Source organism: Melopsittacus undulatus, chromosome 2 (assembly GCF_012275295.1).
Source record: "Melopsittacus undulatus isolate bMelUnd1 chromosome 2, bMelUnd1.mat.Z, whole genome shotgun sequence".
NCBI lineage: Eukaryota > Metazoa > Chordata > Aves > Psittaciformes > Psittaculidae > Melopsittacus > Melopsittacus undulatus.
This window is the reverse complement of record NC_047528.1, coordinates 51,168,250-51,185,244: the sequence shown is the minus strand read 5'-3', so window position 1 is coordinate 51,185,244 and position 16,995 is coordinate 51,168,250. Positions and strand designations below refer to the sequence as shown.

At 47.2% G+C, this 16,995-nt stretch overlaps 1 protein-coding gene across 2 annotated transcripts in view; it reads left to right on the top strand.

Annotated features, from left to right (window-relative positions):
* Window positions 1-10,657: 10,657 nt before the first annotated feature.
* DZIP1 (DAZ interacting zinc finger protein 1) overlaps window positions 10,658-16,995 on the top strand; it is a 40,691-nt gene continuing 34,353 nt past the window's right edge. For both annotated transcript variants that reach the window (XM_034073598.1, XM_034073595.1), the window contains exons 1-3: window positions 10,658-10,771; window positions 14,049-14,118; window positions 14,197-14,700. In XM_034073598.1, the coding sequence (XP_033929489.1) occupies window positions 14,116-14,118; window positions 14,197-14,700 (507 nt within the window). In that variant the 5' untranslated portion in view covers window positions 10,658-10,771; window positions 14,049-14,115. The remainder of the gene's footprint in view (window positions 10,772-14,048; window positions 14,119-14,196; window positions 14,701-16,995) is intronic.

Genomic DNA, 16,995 nt, shown 5'->3' with positions numbered 1-16,995 from the left:
TGAAAGCCTAAAGCTGAACTCAGAAGCATGCAGTCACTGTTACAATAAATAAATTCATTTGATTTACCTGAGGAAAAACAAACTAGACCAAAGCCAGACAAAATGAATATGGAAGAGGAATTTAATCCTTAAGATGACTGAAAATAATACTAAAATAATGATGACTGAAAATAATACTAAAGATTATGACATACTTAATAACAAGATTAGAAGAAAACAAGCTGGAGAAAACTCAGTACCTCATACAGGAATACCTATCATAAAGATTCAAGCATCAGAATCCCTTAAAGCAGGATGAAAATAGTATGATTAAAACATCAAGTATCATTCTGAGTAGATGCTTGACAGGCTTTTGGTCCTTGACCTTGGCCCTGAAATACTGCACCAAGGTCAATATTTCAGGCTGACACAGCAGTGTAAAGAACAGTGTGTAATGCCAACACTACAAAAAGATCTGCTCAAAAAGCATTAATCATTGTCACTCTGTGCTGGAAATGTCACCATTTGCACAGAATTACACAATAAGTCTTGAAAGAAATCATAAACCATAAAGAACCATTTCTGATTATTACAGATTCCCAAACATATTTTATTTAGATACTAAGTATTAAACTGGGAGAACAAGTTCTTTACCACATATTCCCTTGTGCAATTTCATCAAAGAATCATAGAATGGTTTGGGTTGAAAGGGACCTTAAAACTCATCTTAAAAAAAAAACCAAATCTAGATTTCAGAAGCAGAAGAGGAGGAAGACTTGAAAGAACAAATGCATGTGACATGCCAACATATTTTGGAATTTGAAAAACAGCAAAGCAGCACAGCTGTAATGCAAAGAGTCTTTCAAACGGACTCATCAAAATTAGGCTGTTGTCTGAAACAAGTTTCTTCATCAGTCCTGAGTTTTGGAGTGAAAGGGTGGATGACAAAGACTAATGTTCAAAGTGCTGAAAAGACAGAAAACAAAAGGCATTTACTCCCGGTAATATATATAGTAACATCAGAGGGCGGCAATGAGCAAGGAATAACTCTTGAAACTACTAATTGCTTGTAACAGAGACAATGAGCTGCATATGGTGACGTGTGAAAATAGTTAAATCTGTAGTTTCTATTTATTAACTGAGAAACCTTCTAAGATGTAATACAGTAAGAAGTCTGGATTACACGTGACAAACACAGGGTCCTGTTTTGCTTGGCAATATATTTTAATTAATAATCTTGAGTCCAAAACCAACCAAACAAATCAAAGTTTCCTGATAAAGAAAATAACAGGAGACTGTTATGTTGCATACACAGTCTAGTAGGAAAATTAAGGGAGGATGGTAACACAGAGGTACTATTGTCAGGGTTTATTCTTGTAAGAGGTCTCTAAGACCTCACACTTTGTTTTTATTCTTGCTTCTGTATATCCCTATTAGAAACATAGCTGTGTTGGAGCTAAATAAAATAGTAGCATATATCTGGTTAATATGGAATTATTTTTATGCAGCCACATTTCTTGGTAATTTCACATTTGGATTGGTGTTCACAGGAGAGGACTTTAAGGAAAATCATTTTTCTGGGCTACTTTTACAGTAAAAGGAAGCAGAAACTCTACACCCTGCAGTCCAGCACAAGAACTTAATTTACATGCTCTGAACTTCCACTTGGAAAAGCTGATATTTGTCCATGGACATGAAAGAGCAGAGGCTAGCTTCCATTAATACTTTCTAGTTACTTTTTTAGGGCAAGGCTAGCCTCCATTAAAACTTTCCCCTTCATATTGTCCTAACAAGATTCTGCATCTTTGTCATAGCCTTGATGGGAGAAGTACGTTTCTGGTGTGGAATTATTTAGCCTTCTGCGCTATGGCCTTGTGTGTAGACACGATATAAAACCACAGCCAGTTATTGTGTATGTATCCAAGTATGATACACCAAGCTGTTGTAAGCAGATGCAGACAACAGTATAAAAAGGATAGATGCTTTGTAGTAAATGGCATTCGTTGGACCACATTGATCGTTTCAGCATTGTTCATAACTCCCGCGTCGCGACAGACATCTAAAACTGGCATGCAACTCAGTGGGATCATCAGGCACAGTCAACATGGGCTCACAGAGGGAAAGTCCTGCGTAGCTAGTTTGAGATCCTTCAGTGATGAGGTTGCCTGCCTAGTGAGTGAAGGGATGGTGGTGGGTATTGTTTTTCCAGGTTTCAGTGGGGCTTTTGGTACTGTCCCTCTCGGCATCCTTCTGGACACATTGTCCAGCTGTGAGATGAACAGATACATGGTGCACTGAGTGAAGAACTGGCAGAAAGGCAGGGCTCAGGGGGATGTAGTGAATGGGGCTACATCTGGCTGGCAGCTGGTCACTGGTGGTGTTCCTCAGGGATCAGTTCTAGGTCTAGTTGTATTCAATCTTCTTATCAACGCTCTGGATGCGGGAGTTAAATGCATCATTGGCAAATTTGCTGATGATGCTAAGCTGAGAGGTGCTGTTGACTCTCTTGAGGGACAAGAGGTCTCGCAGAGGGATCTAGATAGACTGGAGCATTGGGCAGCCGTCAATGGCATGATAGTGAACAAGAGCAGATGTTGGATTCTTCATCTGCGATCAGGAATGCCAGCCTCAAGTGTAAACTGGTAGAGGGGTAGCTGGAGAGCAGGCCTGCAGAAAGGGCCCTGGAGGTGCCGGTTGGCAGCAGGCTCAGTGTGAGTCAGCAACACCCCTTGGCAGCCAAGAGGGCAAACCACATTCTGGGGGGCATCACACGCAGCATGACCTGCCAGTTAGAAGAGGTGATTGTCCTGCTGTAATCAGCGCTGGTGCGGGCTCACCTTGAGTACTGCTGGGTGCAGTTATAGGCCCTGCCATTGAAGAAGAACATGAAGATCCTTGAATGTGTCCAGAGGAGGGCAACAGGGCTGGAAGGCATGTCCTGTGAGGAGCGGCTGAGGACACGGGGTTTGTCTAGTTTGGAGAAAAGGAGGCTGAGGGGGGACCTCATTGCTCTTCCCAAGGAGGGGAAATAGAGAGGGAGGTTCTTGCTGGGATCCATTGACAGGATGTGTGGGAATGGTTCAAAGCTGTGCCAGGGGCAGTTTAGACTAAACATTAGGAAGCATTTCTTTACCTAGAGGGTGGCCAAACCCTGCAACAGGCTTCTTAGAGAGGTGACCAGTGCCCTGTGCCTATCAGTGTTTCAGAGGCATTTGGACAACACCCTTAATAACATGCTTTAGCTTTTGGCCAGCCCCGAAGGGGTCGAGCAGTTGGACTTGATGATCATAATAGGGCTCTTCCAACTTCCAATTTTTTCCTCCCTATTTCCTTCTTTCCCTAACAGTACACGCTGAGGAAATACTGGATGCTATTACTTCCCAGGACAGCACTAGTGGAAGGGATTGAATGGGAATCACATCCCATCACAGGCATTGGCTCTGTCCCTCTGTGGGAAGGAGGCCTGTGACTTCTGGTGGGGGTGAGAGATGTCAATTGCCTCTGAATCATTTGAGCGTCTGAACAGATTTGTGAAAAACACGAGTGAACTGGTTTGTGAAACTCTTCTGTGTTCATCCGGTTCATTTGGGTTTCCACGGGATAGCAAAGGACCACATCTCTGATGTCAGTGAGGCTCAAAGATCAAGCCCTCAGCCTGAAGCAGGACGTGCTCCTGAACTGAGTGGTTGCAAATCTTGTTCATGCAGGCAAGACCTGCTCATTTCCTTGTGATTTCCACCCTCTCCCAAACCCACCCCTCCCCCAAATACTGGTTTGTAAAAATGCCAGAGTTGTTTCTTTGGGAGAAACGGAACAAAACACAAGAGCCTGAGAACAACAACGCTCCGTCAGGAGTCCGTCTGGCCCAGTACTATCTCTGCTGTGGCACCCCATGCATGTCTAAAGGAAAGTAGATGAGGAGTGCACATCTACTTCCGTCAGGGTCCAGAGGGTGTTCGTAGGCCTGAATGCCTTGGACTGGCCGCCCTTGGTACCTGCACTGCAGATAGCACCTCAGACCTACACCAGAGCTTGTCATGCAGAACTATATGCATGACATATCATAGGTGTTCTGACCTGTTCTCTTCCATTCCGTTCCGTTCTATTCCATTCCCCGCACACAATGAGTTGCATGATGAGACCATCATTTACCTGGAATTCCAAGTGGTTTTCAGCACCAAAACCAACACTTTCAAAGACACAAATCAGAAAGGTTACAGGTGAAAAGAGTATTTTATTTATTTATAAGTAAAAATATTTATCCTAATTTTAGAATATTTTATCTTAGCTTAGTTTAGTTGATTTTAGCCCAGCCTAGTTTAGGTTATATTTTCTTTCCCTAAATCTTTCCTAGCGGTGCTGTGGTGGTGTGAGAGCAGTGCAAGAACCCAGCCAGAATGGGCCGGGGAAGACCTGACAAGGGCTGGTGCTCAATGCTACAGAGGACAGGCAACAATCCCGGGGCCACGCTGGGGCCACCCTGGGAGTCCAGAACTCTGCCTCCCCCGGATGCGGGGCACGAGGGCCAGCTGCGTGGAGCACGAGCCGCTGCCCTTGGGCCACACTAACCCAAAGGAGCCCCATGAAGGGGCTGTGCTCGGCTGCAGGGGAAGGCAAAAAACCCCAGGGACACTTGCTAGTCCACCTGGGGGGAAAAAAGCTCTTCCCCTCCCAGCTGCAGGACACGAGGGCCACCTTCGTGGAGCATGAGCACCGGGCGATAACCAAGCCGGAAGGCACCGAGGAGACCTGACAAGTGGTCCTGCTCAGTGCTCAGAGGAAGGCAAAAAACCCCCGGGGACCGGTGCCAATGTGCCCCCGGGGGAAAATTCCTTCCTGACCCCAGTGCTGGCGATCGGCTACTCCCTGAGCACGTGAGCAAGACCTGCTCCTGGTCCATGGGCTGGTTATGGCTCTTGGGTGAAACTGGCCCTGCCTTTTCTGCCTCCACCTGGAGCCATCTCAGGGGCTTCCAAGAACAGCAAAGTGACCCTGGCCTCATCAACCATGGCGGCAAAAACCCTTCCTGTGCCCGGCAGTGGGAGCTCCAAAGTACTGCAGGAGGGCACTGGGCCGTCTCTGGACCCTGCTTCTTCTGTCTTCCGACACTATCTCCCCAAAAGATGAGGACTGGGATCTCCCCAAAGACTGAAGCAGGATTTCCATCTATCAGATGAGCTGCGAGTGTGACCCCTCTAGGGGCTGGAATTGCAGCAGAGAACCTCCAGCAGCTTCGGGCAGTCTTCCGTCCTCTGCCCCTCCAAGTAATTCCAGGGGTGCCTCAAGGAATTCCTTTTGGGTGCCTTCAGGTTCCAGCTCTGTCCTGGTGCCAGCACCAGGCTCTCTGGCAGTGGAACAGGGGAGGAGGCTGCCTTATACTGCCCCGGGGCATTGTGATGCTGCGTTGGTGGGTGGTGGCCCTGTGACACGGGGGTGACGGGGCCTCCGCAGCCCCGCCCACTGCAGCCCTGCTGCTGCTGCCCCTTCGCCCAGCATCCCTTGGAGAAAGGCTTTTGGGGTGCTGGCCCTGAGGCAGTGCCTGTGCTCAAGAGGCCCCCAGGATGTCCCTGCCCATGGCAGCCACACAATGGGCACTGCTGCTGGGTGTCCTTGTCAATTAATCTGTGTGTTCAGACTGTATCAATGAAGCGTGTGTACCACATACCGTCATTTGACTGTGGTGATTGCAGGGGTGAAAGAAAGGGGTCCTGGTCCCCTCTGCCTGAACTTTGCAGAAACATAGAGAGCATGCAGGATTTCCTCCCCATTCCTTATCATTACACCAAGGGGTCTTTCTCCCATAGGCTTATTTCTTGTGTGGTCTATCGGGGGGATTGGTCTCCCTTGGCACCTGCACTGCAGACAGCCCCTCAGACCTACGTGAGAGCTTGTCATGCAGAACTGTATTCCATAGCCCCATCACAGAAGACCACCAAATTTGTCTTTTGGAAATAAGGATTTCCCCTCAGTAACCCCACGTTTGCTGTCACCAAGCACCTCCTTGCTTTTCCTGTGCCTCAGCTGTTTCCCAGGAAAATCTGGTCTTGCCAGGCCCCGCGCTGCCGAATGGTCGTGGAAGTATCCTTGTGCTACAACTGTGGTACCTGAAGGTTCCCTATTGTTCGTATAGTGGGAAACAAACTAATGGGAAGGCAAAAAGATACCAGAAATGAGACAGCAATATCCGGTTACGCTCATGCAAGAAGTGAAAAAGCCTCACGATGCTGTTCTCAGCATAAGATTTAGGTGTTGACCGCAAATAAGACAGATACTGTTAAAATAATACCTCCGTACAGAGGAGATACAGCTAGCAATCGGCGCGTTTGCAGACATTTCGTTAGAGTTAAGTTGAAGTCCCTCTGTGTTTGAGAGATAGGAAAGTAAATGAACAGTGTGGCCCTCTTAGTAAAATCCAGCTACACTCGCTGCATTAAGACAAACCTTTAAAAGAGACTCTTTCAGTTGAATAAAAGAAGATTTAGTTGGAGAAGAGTCTGAAGTACCCAAACTTGATATTTGTTAAGCTCCATGGGGCAGTGTCTCTTCAAGCTGCTTAATCACAGCTGGTGGCATGTGTTGGAATGAAGGAGGTGCACAGATGAGACAGGCTCATCCTACCTTTGTTTTCTTTTAAATCCTTTGCTTTCCTGTGATAAATATATACATTATTTCCTGCAGTAAACTAAGTGGTATAAGGATTGAACAGGTGGGAATATACTATGCATTTATCGTGATTTGACTGCAGGCAGCAGCTAAGCACCATGTCAGCCACTTGCTTGAAAATCAAAAAATGTGCCATGGAGGGAGTTGGCAGGAAGGAAAAGATTAAATAAACTGAGAATCTGTCCAGACTCATTAATATACCTGTACCGTGCTACTCAGGTCAAATTTCCAACAGAGTTAATGATTACTGGTATGTGTCACTGGCCTGGGTTCAGCAGTAGCAGTCACCTTTCTCCTTCTTAGTAGCTGGTGCAGCACTGTGTTTTGACTTTCAGCCTGGGAACAGCACTGATAACACTGATGTTTTTAGTTACTGCTCATATGTTTAGTCTGACCAAGGACTTTGTGAGTCTCATGCTCTGCCAGGGAGGAGGGGAGGCTGGGAGGAAGCAGAGACAGGATACCTGACCCAAACTGACCAAAGAGGTATTCCATACCCCAGCATGTCACACCCAGGATGTAGAAGTGGGGGTAGTTACCTGGAAGGGGGAGTTGACTGCTGGGTGGGAGCAAGATCAGTGGGTGGTGAGCAGTTGTATTCTCTTCCGTTGTTATTTCTCTTATCATTATTATTATTGGTGGTAGCAGTAGTGATTTGTGTTATACCTTAGTTATTAAACTGTTCTTACCTCAACCCATGGGAGCTACATTCTTTCAGTTCTCCTTCCCATCCCTCTGGGAGTGGGGGGAAGAAATGGAGGGGGGGGAGTAGACTGTGTGGCTGACTTGCCAACAGGGTTTAAACCACGACAGTCACTCTGAGACTGCTGGAGGAGAAAGCTGTCTATTTCTCAGTTCCCAACACAGTTTTTCCACTGCCCTGTCAAATGAAACCATCTTGTAGAACATGTGTGGCCTCATCCTCTGTGCCACAAAACAGGCACATGATTTTTTCACTTAATACATTGCATTAGTACCCCAAGGGCACCAACAGGCCTGGCAGTCCCTGCTCATTCTCCCCACCTGCACAGGGCCCAGAACCCCAAGTCAGCCCCCCAGGCCATCAGCCCCTGCTCTAGTGACACCGTAGAAGTTGCACTCCCCAGCTTCTTATAGCCAAGTCATGGGCCCACATTGCCTCTGCACATCCCTATCCCTGGCAGGCATCCGATTCCTCAGGGCTGGGGCTACCCCAGTGAGCCCTGGCTGGCAGATAGGATGGGCCCTGGCTGCCGGGTCATGCCTTGACACCCCATGGGGAGCAGACGGCCCACTCTGTGCCCTGACACCCTGCTGCCTGGCACACTCCCCAAATAGCCATGGCCATTGGATTTCACCCCACAATCAGAATACTCTCTCCTTTTTGTGGTCTCCAGTTGCAGGTACCCTCTATAAGCCTCACAAATACCTTGCTGCAATCAATATCCTAGGCTTACTTCTTGCATTTTAACTCACTTTCCTCATTAATTCCATCTTAATTCTTCCTTAGCTTTTCTCACCAGCTTTCTATTAAAATGTTTCTACTTCCTAGAAATCTCAGTTCTTCCTTACTCATCTTTCCTGAATTCTAAAAAAACACTCCATATTCATCATTGCACAGTGTCAACAGAACATGGAAAATCCTCCTAGAACAGCAGACTGTAGTTTCATAAAACTGTCATGTACAGAAACTACCTCTGGAGGACTCCTTTAATTGCCAGAGTCTTCCACATTAAGTAGAGGATGTAAGTAGTAATGTACACTTAACATTATTTGATAAACCTGGACAACTTTAAACCATTCCCTACAGTAGGATGGCACATGGAAAATAATGTGTTAGTGCACAGTAATGAGATGTACAGGCTAGAATAGGGTAAGTGTGTAGGATTTGAAGTGTTACTTGGTAGAAGCAACTGGTAATAAAACAAGACAAGGGGGAAGAACCAGCTTTGAGTCAGGACTCTAGAACGTCTTTAGTGCCTCAGTGCATATTTAGGCTCTTAAAATTCCCATTCAGCTGTTATCTATTACTGTAAAAAAAGGTTGGTAGCTAACTGCAGAAAGAAGTATTTCACTGTCTCCTAGGCAACTAAAGAAAAAACACCCATAACACTGGGTCTTCAAGGAATGAGCTGCTCTGAGTCATTTTCAGTGCTTCATGCTGGGCACAAGCTGGGCATAGCTTAGGATAGTTCACCTCGGGTGAGTTCAGAGGAGCATATCCCACATGTTCGCACAGTACATGTTAAATGTGACGACTACTGAACTTCGGAAGGTGGCCAGTGGAGAAAGCTTACTGTCTCCCAAGGCAGCAGTTCAGAGGGTACTTTGGCTGTGTGGCTGGGTATCAGCTGAAACCTTGGCTGAGGTAGTTGCCTACTGGATTTATGGTGATTGCACACCATGTTCATTTGTGTACCAACAGTAATCACCTGTATGCTCCAGCCGGCCTGCTGTCCTAAACCTCCTCCATCAAGTCATGCTGATGGGGAAAAGCTAAAATGCTCTCGTCCTCTCTTAGGAAATCCATGAATGTTTTATGAGGGTACTTTTGTCACCAACCTATGAGATATGAGGAGGGAGGAGCCAGGCAGTAATGTGGGTTAAAGAATACCTGCTATTGCCAAGTGAGGCTGTACCACTTACAGCAAGTAATTAAAGATTAATCAAGCTCTGCAAGGAAGCAAGAGGGAAAGAATGAGATTGTCTAGCAGACAGGGTGATGGCCCTCCCCTTACAGAATGGAAAACTTGGTTCTAGTTCTTGTTCCAAGGGCTGCTTATGTATTTTATATTAAACAGGTACTAGAATAAGTGACCAAGATGCAAGTGTTTCTGCACAATTTGTACACACTTTCCCTCATACACTGATGATAATCTCTAACATTTTCTTATCTAGTTAGTGTTTACTTTGATGTAAAAACCAGCTTCAGCAAGAGGTCCTTAGAAGGTGCCCTGGACAGACTAGGGTGTTGCCATTAGGACACTTCAAGGACATGGGATATAAAGCCTCTTGGGTACATCTTGCTTTCCAAGTGAATACTCTAACCATTCCCATAATGTGCTCATCAACTCCTACTGGATATTTGCCTCTAGGCCTCACCCATAGAGGCTGTGGCTGTCACATTGCTAGTGTTCAAAGTCCCCTCTTCATTATTAGTGTTAATTAAGGTTTATCACACTAAAGCCTCGATATCCCCATCTTTCTCTGGCAATACCTGCTTTAGTAGCCCAACAGGAGCAGGTCAGCAGAAGCAAAAGTCAGTATTGAGGACCTGACTTCCACACTTTACACATGTTCAGGTTTTCCTTCAGAATAACTCTAGCTTGATCATCTAGATTTAATACCCACTAGTGATGGGAGCACACTGTGGTACCCTTAGGGCATTAAAACCTGAAGCATCCAAATGATAACTTCTTAAAGCTGGTGTACTCAGGCAGCACATGTGCCCATGTCAACACCATCACAACAGAATTTCATGGTGCGTGAAGAAAAGCTGGTGTCTTGGTAGGTGTCTGAGCATGAGTGTAGAGAGCCAAAAGTTTTCCTTATGCTTATTGCATATGTACTCTGGGAAAAAAATGGTGTCTCCCTGGCCAAATGGAGCTCCTCAGTGCAGATCAGGTGTTGTAAGTGTGCAAAGGCCATCTCCTCTGCGCGATTTGCCAGCATATTTTTACATTAAATACAGGCTGTTGTGAGTTTTCTTCCTTGCCACGCAGGCTGCATGGTGTTTATTCTGGGAAAACACATTTCAAAATCTTACAGGAATAAATAAATAAATAAATAAACAGGAGGATCTGATGGAACCTGCACCCGTTGGGGTGATTCTACCTGCATGACACGATAAGTATTTTGGTCGCTGATACTGTATTTCCCTCCGGGAAAGCCTACTCCCGCCGTACCCTCGCCCTCACCACGGTGTCCTCTTCCCCGCTTCAGGAAAACACGGCTGGAACAGTCCCCAGTCCTCCACGCAGCTCCCACCCGCCGCCGAGCCCCGGGGCGGTGGGAGGTGCCAGGGCACGGACGGGATGGGACGGAGGGAGGTGAGCCCGCAGCTGCCTTGTTCCGCGGCACGCTCCGTTAACGGCCCGGGTTCGGAGCGGGGAGCGGCCGCAGCCCCACCACGCCTCCGCGGCAGCCTGAGGTGAGCGGAGGGGCTCTCCCCTGGGGGATGAGGGGAGGGCAGCCTGGGCGGCGGGGCCTCTCCCCTGGGTGAGGCGGGAGGGAGCGGGGCGGGAGGCTGCTCTCCGAAGCGAAGCCGGAGGCTTTGGCTGCAAGAGGGAACCCGGCTTAGGGCCTCCCGCAGGCCCGGCTCTGCTCGGCCGCACTCCGCCGAACGCCCCGCTGCCGGGCCCGGGTCCGGCCTGCGGGCACGACCGCGGTGCAAGACCGCTTTTCCCGGGGGGAAGGGGTGTTCGAGGGAGCAGGCCTCCGCCGCTGCCTGCCACCCGCCCATTACAGTGGTGCAGCTCCTAACCAAGGAGCCCTGCGGGCGGGTGATGGGCCTAACTTCTGCATGGGCTCAGTTCCAAGGATGGAGTAAATCTGACAGAAAGGGAAAAAGAAATCCAAAAGGGCTGCCTCAGCCCGTACTGACTTTCTGTCTCCACTGAGATGCCTGAGCGGCTTGTGCCTCGCCTCAGCTTCTCGGTGCACCACTGTGAGATTGTGCTCTGTTAAAGCAGGTATAGTTGGAGCAGCAAGAAACGCTGTATGGATATTTGTGACTAAATGCGTTGTTCAAGGAAAAGAAGTGTATCCACAGGTTTGGTTTAACTTTGCTGGCTTTAAGTAATATGTGGGTTTTTTTTTTACTGAACCTATGCATCAGTGAGTTACACACCCATACTGCCTGTATGCTTTTTAAGGCTTCTCCTGCTTGACACACAAATTATTAGTTTACAAATGTCATATGCTTTCTATGTGAAGAAATTTCTCATATGTGGAATAGGTAGAGCATGTGGTAGGCTAAGGTCTTTGGGAGATAGTTTTCATTATGTAGACTCATAGAATCATAGAATAGTTAGGGTTAGAAAGGACCTTAAGATCATCTAGTTCCAACCCCCCTGCCATGGACAGGGACACCTCACACTAAACCATGCCACCCAAGGCTTTGTCCAGCCTGGCCTTTACAACTTTCCAGGAGAATCTGCTGCAAAATGTACAACTTAATAGTTCCTTTCATTAGGAATAATATCCAAATAGCAGTTTTCAAGGTCTTTTAAGGGATTCAAGGCATGAACACTTTCAACAGTAGTCAATATTTGAGCATTTTTTACAAATCTAGCTGCTTACGGATTGAAGTATATTTAGGCACTCTAAATGGAAGTGCATCTGCAGTATCTAGAGGAGATACTTTGTTACCTACTTCAGGAGTTGGAGCAGTGCAAAGTTCAGTGGTAAACCAGGCAGATCTGTATTTGAGATATATCAAAAATATTAAATAGATTTCTTTGAAGATAGCAATTGCTGAGGCCCTGTTTGAGGAAAATGAGGTGGCATCCTTGTAGAAGACTGCAGTGTTACAAACACCACACAGGATCTTTCTAATTTCAGGAAAAGTCATTAAGTGATAGGACTTGCAGGAGTAGTTCAGAGCTGCACCAGTGGAGGTTTAGACTCGACATTAGGAAGTATTTCTTTACTAAGAGAATGGTCAAACATAGTAACAGCCTTCCTAGAGAGGTGGCTGATGCCCCAAGCCTGTCAGTATTTCGCATTTGGACAATGCTCTCAACAACATGCTGTAACTTTTGGTCAGCCTACGGACACCCTGACCAACTTTGGTCAGGCAGTTGGACTAGGTGATTGTTGTAGGTCCCTTCCACCTGAAATAGTCCATTGCATTCTACCTATGTCTGCTAAGATGGGGAAATTAAATGAGGCCAGGTGTATTTTAATATATCTAATGTATGTGGGAAAAGCAGACTGGCTTTTCAGCACAACAACTAACATAAAAATCTACATAAAACTAAGAGCTTGTAATTCTGATGTACACAAGTAACTAGGTGCTTGGTGGTGAAGTTTTTGGGGTCCTTTCCAACCCTAACTATTCTATGATTCTGTGATCAGTAGGGCTGAGGCAGAGTGACAGGCAGATGTGGTGAGGTTGTAGGGTTGCATGATTGCAGGAGGTAGTGTGATGTGTTGTGATACCCAGTGGAGATGTGTTGATGTGATGAGAGAGCATGTGGAAACAGCATGCAAAAGATGTATGGCCGTGTTAGGGTGGGGAGGGTGTGTGAAAGCACCTGGCAGAGGCTGGTGTGCAGCATAGGGAGGATGTGGAGTTCTGTATGGAGGCACAGGAGGTGCAGTAACATGAAGCAGATGTGCAGAGAAATGGCATATGTATCATAAGCTGATGGTGGGGACATAACAGGTGTCACCACATCTGGGAGATGAGTCGGTGAGGCTGGAGAAGGGCCTGGGACAGCACAACAGTAGAGTGTGGTGTGATAGTGTGAGAAAGGTTTTGTGAGTCATGATTCGGAGAAAACTCCATGAACAAACTCGCCAACAGAGTTTCAAGTTGACAAGCAGGTATTCTTTATTGCGGCGCCGGGAGACACGGGGGATAGCTCCTCCTAACGAGTGTCCCCGTATTGCTCTAGAGGCCACCCTTATATAGTCACTGAGAATATTACATCATTTCCAGAAAGTTTCCCGCATTCATACAAAAATGTGATGGTCGTTCCCAGCTTAATTAACATTACAGACATAGCAATAATCCTGTTCTTTTACTTATCAATAGGTTTAACTGCTCCCATCCTGGCCATCAGCTAGTCCCAGGTGCTACCCACCCCCTGGTCGTTTTCCATTCTGTTTTTGTCACACCTTTTGTACTGAGGTTCCGAGGACCTGAAACTGCCTTCAGGCAAAACGGTTACTTTTCATTACAAAGCCAAACTTATCATTACTTTAGAACTGATTACATTTTGTGCCTCCTTGTTTCAGTCAGGAGCAGCATGAAGGAGGGACAGGGTGGTGAGTGGGAAGCATCCATGCAGTGAAATGAAATGTGTCCTTGGGGTGCCATGTGTAGGCTTCATTGAAGTGAAGGGAACTCGGAGAGAGAAAGCATATGCTGTGTAGCTGTGATAAGGGTCTGTATATGTACTAGTGTAGCAGGGGATGTGTTTGTTGTTGCTAGTCATGCGTGAAGACAAGAAAAGGATGCCCTGGTGCCCACACAGGGGTCCGGGGGAGAGGGCTGGTTAGCGGATCACTGCTAGGAGAACGTGGAAGTACTGGGGGAAGCCGATGCTGGGATGGGGAAGTGGAAGGGATCTATGTCGGTCACAGATCCGAGGACCCTCTCGGCGGGAGGAGTGTGTGCCATGTGTCCGGGACGGCGGGGCGGGCCCCGGGCGGGCGGAAGGCGGCGGGGCCGGGCTTCACTCCCGCCTCTCCCCGCGCAGGCCGAGGCTGCTATAGTAACGCGGAGGACGCCGGCGATGAGCGGAGCCAGAGGGACGGATCCTGGCCATGGTGAGAGCCATAGAGTGAGGGCGGGAGGTGGGATGGGGTGGGCGCCGGCCCATGCTGAGCCGCGTCTGTTTCTCGCAGCCCTTCACCGAGCGCGCCTACTATCCGCTGGCGGCGGGGGGTGCCGGGGCCGGCACGGGGTCTGTGCCGTTTCCCGCCTTCCAGTTCCGTGACCGCCATGAGGGCCCGGACTGGCGGCGGCTGAGCGCCGTGGACGTGTGGCGGCTGTCGCGGGACGGGGACGTGACGGCCCTGCAGGAGCACCTGGAGCACGTCACCTTTTGCAGCGCCGAGCGGGAGCGCTGCCCGCACTGCCAGGGCCCCGCCGACCCGCTGCTGCTGAAGCTGCTGCGCCTGGCCCAGCTCTGCACCGAGTACCTGCTGCACTCCCAGGAGTACCTTAGCGCCCAGCTCGGCACCCTGGAGGAGGCCCTGCGAGGCGCCCTGGCCCAGCGCGACCAGCTGGACAAGGAAATAACACAGCGCTCACAGGAGATCAAGGTGCTAAAGGAGGAGTGCCGGCGGAGGAAGAAGATGATCATCACCCAGCAGACGATGCTGGAGGCTCGAGCCAGCTACCACCAGGTGAGAGGAGAGGTCCTGGTGGCCCAGTAACCCACAGCTTGCCAGGGATAGGCAACAGTGCAGCTCTGCTCTGCCTGAGTGCATGCACTTGGTGAAAGGCTGGAGCTGCAGGGACTGGTGACCTTACAAAAAGGGAGCGCATTGCTTGCAGGTGCTTTGCTTCCCATTTTTTCAGTTGGTATGACAGACATTTGGGAGAGTGCTGCACCATCTTTAACAAACCCTCTTTTTACTAACAAGTGCTTTCTATTCTTGGATTTGCTTTTGATATGTCTGAAGTGTCAGATACACACACATACAAAACCTGTGATAAATGTGTTGCTACTTTCTGTTACTGTCTTTCCTTTTGTATCAACTACATGGTCAGAAAACACAGGACAGGTACATTAGAACTGATGCTAGGCAGTAACTTACCTGTCTGCAAGTTACCACTTTTCTTCAGTGATATTCTCCAGGCACAAAGTTTCTGTTTGTGTATGTGACTCAGAAGTGACTCAGGCATTATGGTAAAGAGCCTGAGTGAGGTAGCTAATCCCTAACTCCACAACAATCTGTTCCTTAAGGGTTTCCTTAAGAGCTTTAGTATATAGCTGTTCTGTCTCCCATGTTACGGCACCTTTTTTTTGGGGGAGGGGTTTTTGTGTTCTGGGTGTCATAGTCTGGTTTAAATATTTTTCAGCTTCAGCATTTTTCAACAGGTTGCAGGAAGCAGATTGCAACTTGAAATGTAGTCTGAAGTCTGGAGAGTATACTGGACAGACATTATGTGGTTTTAGGCTAGCTCTTAGTGTCTATGAGTTTAAAGTTATAGTTCAGGGTTTTTTTTTGTGTTGTTTTTGTTTTATTAATTGTTTGGGTACTAATAGTCCTGGTTGTTGAAATTCTCCTTAATCAATGGAATAGTTGCAATACAGAACAAACACAAGTTTTCTTATAGTACATCCAATCTTATCCCACAGTATGTTACCAATTTCAGCAGGCTAGTAAAGTTTAATATTTCAAGACATCAGCTAAGTTGGCTCAGGTGTTTCTGTAAGGGAAGAAATACCTTCTGCCCCAAGACTAGAGCTATACATATGGTAGACTTCATGGAAACCTTGTCTAAATGCATGTAAGTGTTAGTCTTAAGGACAAGCTGGTGTAATTTTAAAAAGCCAAACAGAGCAGTTTGTGTGTGCTGTGTTGCACAAGAAAACTGATTGCTGCATCATTTTATGTGTGAACTGAAATAATTCTGATACTGGGATTGCCAGCTAAGTATTTCCAAGTTTTCCTGAAATATTTGTAGAGTACAGCTGTCTCAGTGGCAGCTGAAGAGCATAGTAATGAATTTGGCTCATCACTAAGCTTCTGTGCAGTGGCATTACAATAAAGCAGACATGGAAAAGCTATTTTCTTTTTTTAATTTCATTTCATATAAAGTAACCATCTCACATCCCCCTTTTTTCTTTTATCTGATAGAAAATTCTTGTCTCCCGAAGTTACTTAGGTTCATGTGGGAAAAGTTAAGTTCAGGGAGTGGTATTAAACAGTTCTTGCAGTTCCTACAGTGTTTCCAGGGTTCTGAGTGTGTGTGCCAAAGGTAAATGAAACTCTTCCTAAGGTTTGTAAGTGCAGAGTAACAGTGTGATCAGTAAACAGTAATTGTGTGATAAACAATAACTGTGTGTTATTTATCCATGCCATGATCTTGGGTGGTCTGTAGTGCTGTAGTGCCAGATAATAGGGGTTTTACTGGTGTTCCTGAGGGGGTACTTCAGATTCCATTACCTTAAAGTCTTGTTTGTTTTGCAAAGGAGTCTGAAAATAGTTACTTGACTTTTTTAGTGGAGGTACATTTTATGTTTTGTGTAGCCATGCTTTGAAATTCATATTTAATGACTTTAATCCACCGCCACTGTAAGTTTAACCATGAATCATAGAATAGTTAGGGTTGGAAAGGACCTTAAGATCATCTAGTTCCAACCCCCCTGCTATGGGCAGGAGCACCTCACACTAAACCATATCACCCAAGACCCAAGGCTCTGTGCAACCTGGCCTTGAACACTGCCAGGGATGGAGCATTCACAACCTCCTTGGGCAACCCATTCCAGTACCTCACCACCCTTACAGTAAAGAACTTCCTCCTTATATCCAATCTAAACCTCCCCTGTTTAAGTTTTAACCTGTTACCCCTTATCCTGTCACTACAGTCCCTAATGAAGAGTCCCTTCCCAGCATCCTTATAGGCCCCCTTCAGATACTGGAAGACTGCTATGAGGTCTCCAAGCAGCCTTCTCTTCTCCAGGCTGAACA